Source organism: Myotis brandtii, unplaced genomic scaffold (genome assembly GCF_000412655.1).
Source record: "Myotis brandtii unplaced genomic scaffold, ASM41265v1 scaffold299, whole genome shotgun sequence".
Taxonomy (NCBI): Eukaryota; Metazoa; Chordata; class Mammalia; order Chiroptera; family Vespertilionidae; genus Myotis; species Myotis brandtii.
Window position 1 is genome coordinate 997,937 of NW_005361430.1, and position 6,997 is coordinate 1,004,933.

At 35.3% G+C, this 6,997-nt stretch overlaps 1 protein-coding gene across 1 annotated transcript in view; it reads right to left on the bottom strand.

Annotated features, from left to right (window-relative positions):
• Positions 1-6,910, bottom strand: part of PYROXD1 (pyridine nucleotide-disulphide oxidoreductase domain 1) — a 17,215-nt gene extending 10,305 nt beyond the window's left edge. The window contains exons 1-4 of the mRNA XM_014542345.1: positions 6,774-6,910; positions 4,631-4,711; positions 3,735-3,854; positions 1,366-1,494 (exon numbers count right to left, since the gene is read on the bottom strand). Of these exons, the coding sequence (XP_014397831.1) occupies positions 1,366-1,494; positions 3,735-3,806 (201 nt within the window). The 5' untranslated portion in view covers positions 3,807-3,854; positions 4,631-4,711; positions 6,774-6,910. The remainder of the gene's footprint in view (positions 1-1,365; positions 1,495-3,734; positions 3,855-4,630; positions 4,712-6,773) is intronic.
• Between the last annotated feature and the right edge of the window lie 87 nt (positions 6,911-6,997).

A 6,997-nucleotide genomic window follows, 5' to 3' on the forward strand; every position in this document is an offset into this window, starting at 1 on the left:
AAAAAATGTTATTACCATTATAAGGCAGCTAATTACTACCACCACCCTCCCTAAAAAGACCACAATGTACTTGGAGAAAAGCCAGTGGGTCACTCGTAGGAGACGTTCAAAAGTACAGAATAGTACCACTGCTTCAGGATGATGTCTGAATAGCTCAATTCCTTTGCCTACTATGTCAAGTTACCATTTCTCTTAAATTGACCCCAAAACTTATTGTAATATTCAATAAATAACCACTGAAACGGTTGACTTCTTGAAATTTCTACAATAAAACACCTTAAGTTAATTTTAGTTTGTCTTTCATTGAGGGAGTAGATAATTTAAGAAAGATCTGTAAAGAGTACTGGACATGGAGATGAACGGCATGAGTCTAAACTGTACTTCTAATAGTTTAATAACTACCTTAGTAATGATAAATTACTTAGTCTTTCTATTTCAATGACCTATTTGTAGAGTGGCAGTAATGACTGTCACACAGAATTATCATGAGGATTCAATGAGTTTTTGTATGTTGAGGGCTTCGCTGGAATACAGTTATGAATGCAATCTTTGGTACTATGAATCCCAAAAGGTTTACCAAAAGATAACCAAGTTCTAGTTTTCTCTAAATTCCTAATTATTTAATTAAGAATAGCCTGAAAGTAAACTATCAATTTTCAAGGACACAAAATATTGTTACGTAAGTGTAAAATGATCACCTCATGGGACAGAACAACAAGGAACTAGAAGACAGAGTATTGTGATTTGAAATCAGGAAGAACTTCTTGGCAATAAGGCCAACACACCCTGAAGTAAGTTATCAAAAGAAGGTGTATAAGGTTCCACAATAGAGTTTCACCTTACTGGGATAGTTATCACTTGAGTAGAACAATAAACCGAGTGACTTTTCCAGTTTTAGGGTCTGTCATGATTCTGTACCACAAAGATCTTCTGACTATTAATTTCTTTGCTGAAGAGTAAGTTCTGTAAGTTTTGGATATGCTTTATTCTTTTGGGGAAAAGATCATTATATTATTTAGGTCACAAATCATATATTCCCAATCACAATAATAAGTGTGTGCATAATATAAGCTGTACCCTTCAGCAGAGTCATTAAATTTGGGACATCATATAGCAGAAAGAACACAGAACATCAGCATGAATAAAAAACAAGATAAATTATCAACTAAAAACAAATTAAAATCGACAATAATAGAACCTTATAGCTACTTTCTGGTTTATGGGCCACAAAACAAAAACCTCCCTTCTGCTCCTACAGTTTAGGAATTAGCATTGTAAGTGAAACACTTTCATTCAAATGTAGCAAAAGATGTCTAAGAAAAAAATCTTTGTGTTATTCCCCAGGACCCAACCCCAAAGTATTACCTGAGCACTATCTGTATCACGAATTCCTAATACATAAGGATTTCCTTCACATATCAACTTTGGTTTAGCTCCAGCACACAGACAGAGTTTCTTATATACGTACTGACTGCCATCTTCTGTTAAAATGCACTGTAAAAACATAGAGCAATGAAGGGGCAAGAAGCATTTATATGTGGGTACAATTTCACTTTAAACATTCAAAAACACAAAAGCAAAAAGTATATTAAGCTTGCTTCTTGGTGGCAGTCAATATTTTGTCCCAGTAAATACAAAGCTAAGTAAGCCTAAGAATACATTCTTCAATTCAGTGATTCTTAATCATTTTAGGGCCATGAATTATTTTGTGAGTCTAATGAAAACTAGCCTTTCTCCTAGCAAACTGTACGCTCTTTGGGGATTATATTTTCACCTAAGTGACAAACATGTTAAACTTAAATCCAGCATGTACTGGCTTTAAAATATTTATATTAATTTTAATAACCTCAATAGTCTAAAACACATATTAGAGATCCACTGTTTCTGTTTCTTAATATTGAAGAAAATCTACAGATTAGCAGCAGCATTTAGAAAGCAGATATACATGAGAGATGCTGGACTTTGTTAGAATGGTTTAGGGGTTAACTTTTGTGCCATGTGTTTGAATTATAAAACTTGGCAAATCATAACATAGCACTTATTACCCATTGAGACATTTTTCACCCATGTTAACTCTTTAGCTGCATAACAAATATATAAAATCAATAACCCAAAGTGTAATCCATACAGACATTTCATGCAAGTTTTCCTTCATATAATCTGGTTAGAATTTTATATGACAAACAAATTAGTTATAGGCATTGACCAAATTTAAAAAATAAATTTTCATTTAGTTACTATGAAAACAAACACAAAAGCTCTTTATTAGCTACTGTTAAATTTTTGGAAAAAATTAGAATTTTTCTAATTCACTAAAGAATATAAAGGATAAGAGAATGCAGACATGCTAGTATACCTCATGTGGGACAGTTTTCAAATGGTAATGGATAGCGCTCTCATTCAAATGTCCTAATATAAAAATTTCCTCACAACTGTAGCACTCTGATTCATTCAAATGTCCTAATATAAAAATTTCCTCACAACTCGTTAGTATACTTTTAAACCTACTTCAATTTGCAAATTAATTCATGTGGATGTTACAATGAGTAAGTACTACCACTATAAGTATTAGAAACTTACTCTGGTTTTTGGATTCAGATTTTTCATTCTTTTCTCATAAAACTCAGTACTTTTTCTTAATTTCTTTTTCCTGTCAAATGTGGTGTGTGTTTTATCCCTAAGGGAGAATTCATAAATTAGAGCTGCTTTTGAGAAACAAATACAAACTCTACTTTACATCTTGCCTAAAGCTCATTTGAGGATATTGTTAATCACCTGATAACATCCTTTTCTGAGACTGCCTTATTCCTCACACTGGCTTGGTTTTGGCCTTGTATCATTTTGGACTATTGCTAACCCCTTCGAATTTGGTTGCTGGCTACTAGCCACTTACTCATTCTTGACACTGCTGTCAGATATATCTTCCTCTTCTTTTTAAAATCTTTATTGAGATTATTATATATCTTCTTAAAAGAACTTCTATTTCATCATCCCTGCCTCTGCTTAAAATCTCTTTACTATTTTTCCATTGATTAGGAAATGAACTCAATTTCTTAGCTTGACATAAAAAGCTCTTCACAATCTTATTTACTTATTTCTCAGGCCCTGTCTGCCAATCTCCTTTACTTAGCCCCACCCAAATCCCATTGACCACCTCACGGTTCCACATGCCCCTTTTCCTTTCTTTTGGTCTTTGAAGATGCAATCTCTTCCTGGAATGCCCTTTTGCATCTATTAATTCACTAACTATTAATTCACTCATATTTTAAAACACAGCTCAAATATTACTCAATCTGTGAAGTCTTCCCAAATATCTACTAGCAGAGCTTTGATAATATTTCAATGACTGTGCTTTTCACATGTCCATATAATTATATGTATGCATGTCTATATTTCCTATGACACTGAGAGCTTACAGGAATAGATTCCTTATATTATTGCTTATTCCTTACATTATGGTGCCTACCACTTAGTGTAGTGCCCAGAAAACAGTGGACACTATATAAATGTTAATGCTAATTTGAAATATAAAACTTAAAGGCAAAACTAAACTAAACTACACAATCCCAATAAACTCACAAAAGAGTGTAAATTATTCTAGTAATGGAAATCAATGTCACAAAATTTGCATGCTAGGGACTTTGGTGGTGGTATAGGTGGGTTCAAAGGAAGTCAGGCAAAAACCTCACCAAGATTTAACAGAGCAAAATGTCATTAAGGAAAAATTCTCTTACATGTTCTTCACTCTTCAGTTGCTTTACTCCACATTCTATAACTTTAATGTTGGGAAAGCGGTTTTCTAACATGGTACTTGGTTGTTCTTCAACATCAAACTCTTCCAATACTTTAGAAATCTGTATTAGATCAAAGAGGTAAGAATATATGTTAAAAACTTTTTCAAGAATTCTAAATAAAAATAGTTCCATTTTTAAAATAATTTATGTTCATAAAACAAGAAAGTTGGTGAACTACACAAAATACAGTGGAAAGAAGGCTAGATTCGCATTTTAAGACTAGAACTCAAAATACTAGTCCTACCACTCTTGGGCAAGCCTGTTAGGTCACTGCCTTAGTTTCCTGAATCAAAAATGTTTGGAGACCACTCTTCTATCACACTATGACCCAAATGATCTTAGACTCCTATTATAATGTTATGACATGTGTAATATAAATTTGTGGAACTACAAAGTATTCTGAGATGCTTATTACACATCTGCAACATTAATTATCTACAAGTGTAAACTTGGCTCAGAAGCACTTCTGATTTGTAAATACACACGCACACACATATTTATAATAAAAATATACACACGTATATATTTGCATTCATATTTAGATTTCATAGCAATTTTCCCCAAAAGAACCTTATTTTAAATTTTCTGAAAAGTAATTCAGAATGGGAGGGAAATGATAGGAGGAAAAAAAGAGAAGACTAGAAATTCAGTATCATTCTGGGTGCTTTTGGTGTTCAATCTGAATAATTCTAAACTTTGAACTACAATTCTGAAATGAACATCCAAAGAACATTTGTCATTTTAAACAATTAAAATAGTACAATTATACTACCTGCTATACAAGGTACTGCAATTTTTAAAAATTAATAGTAAGAAAGTTATACAAAGATTCTTACCTGCTTGAAATTTGTAACTGCCTTAATAACAGGAGAAGCTGTTACCAGGAGAATCTCTTCTGATGGAAAGTGAATTGCCAACTTATTAAGAAAAAGTAGAAAAATATGATAATTTTAGTTATTAGTATTTGTGGCATGGAGGGTGAGAAAGGGATAGTGCAATTTTAATAAAGTTATTAATCTAGGGAACTAATCATTGTTCCTCATCTAAAGTTTCCATTATCCTGAGTCTTGTTCATATTTATGGGGTAGTGTTGAGTAGTGTTCAATACTGTGGTATTGATTAAAATGAGTAATACATTTATACTAAATACTAACAAAGATCTGAATAAGGAAAGTGGCATAAAGAGGTATTCCTTATTTACTTAACCTATTTTATATGCCAATTTAAAGTTATCATGCCGAGGGTAAGGAGAAATTACCTTCCTAATTAACAGTTAAACCAACTTCTATTTATTGTAAAATATTTTCATTTGCCTTCAGTAGGATGAAATTACAGCAAACCCTCAATAATAAACATTTAGAATCTCAGCCCTCTTCCCAAGCGCTTTGGCACTCCCATTCTGCCTCTTCCAAATGCCCAACCAGCAGATATCCTGAAGACCAAGCCATTTTAATATTAGTCTTAACAAAATATGGTGGCTTAACTTGCCATTGTTTCATCATTTTCCTCTGGCTTCAAACCTCTCTCTCACTTTACACTTCTTGAAAGCATTTCCTAACTCAATCTCCAGTTCCTCAACTCCACCAATCTCTATTTCTATCCCTTTTACACTATTAAAACTGAGCATATCCAATTCAACTATACATCCTTAAAACCCATAGATTTTTTAAGTACCACCTTATTTTAACTTTCTACAGTATTTGACAATATCACCACTCTCCCTATCTTTCTTTCCTTTGTGTATTCTGTAATTTTTCCTCTGCTTAAAAATATACATATATATATTATTGATTTCAAAGAGGAAAGGAGAACGAGAGAGATGGAAACATCAATGAGAGAATCACTGATTGGCTGCTTCCTGCACACCGCCTACTGGGGATTGAGCCCACAACCCAGGCATGTGCTCTTGACTGGAATCGAACCCAGGACCCTTCAGAGTGCAGGCCAACGCTCTATCCACTGAGCCAAACGAGCTAGAGCTCCCTCTGCTTTGTTTCCATTGCTAGACCAGGCCCTCAAAACTTCTTTATACTACTAAAATCACCTTTCAATTGGCCTTCCAGTCTCATATTAACCAGCTACCCCTGCCCCACACATTATAACTAATTGTCTTTTAAACTTTTTCATTTGATCACATTACTCCATTGCTCAAAATCACCTATTTGTAAGTTCCTGGTAAATTTTTAGCATGACTTATAAGATCCTTTATGATCTGGCCTCTGCCAACCTTCCCTGGCTTCATCTCTGGTCACTTCCCCCAAGCACCCCGTGCCTTAAGTTTTGCTGCTCCCAGAGGATGCTAGGCTTCACCTGAGGTTTACTGTCGCTTCCCTTTGGAACATCTGTCTTTTCTCGTTTAGGTGGTGAACTTTTACTCATTGTTCTAAAAAGTATATCTCCTTGGAGAAAGGATACCTCTTCCCTCATTTACTCCCTACCAACTCAACTGGCACCCCTAAGATAGCACACACAGCAAGGAAATGATTTATGTACATGCCTCTTCACCAGGCTGTTTATATTTGACTAATCAGCCCTTAGCACAGTGCCTGGATCATAGGTGTTGACTTGGTGAATAAATGGAAAATACACCTTAAGATTAAAAGATCAAAAGTTTAGCCCAGCTGTGATGGCTCAGTGGATTGAGAGTCATCCCATGGACCAAGAGGTCCCTCCAGGGTTCGATTCTCAGTCAGGGCACATGCCGGGGTTGCGGGCTAGATCCCCAGCAGGGGGCCTGCAGGAGGCAGCAATCAATGATTCTCGCTGATCATTGATGTTTCTCTTCCTCTCTGAAATATATATATTTAAAAGTCTTGAATTTCTTGTTCCATCTCTTATTACTTCTGAGATTGATTGATTGTTTATATCAAGATAATTTAGTCCCTTCTGGAATATTAAAATACATATAGGTGTAGATACATATGGTCTCATTATTCACTATAAGCGGAAAAGCGTTCCCTAGCTGCATTCCGCATACACCTTGCGGGCTGTTTTAGAAACGTTCCTAGAGATGAAGTATCTCCCATCTCGGGAGTTCACAGTACAGGAAAGGTACGTAAGGGTGCGGTGCACCCAGGCCTGCGCCCGTGTGGAAGCGGACCTCAGTCGTCTACCGACAAAGGCGGCTGAATCTCCTCACTACGTCCTTGCTAGTCACAAGGCCCCCGGTCTGCTCGGACATGACTAGGCCTGGGTCCCAACCC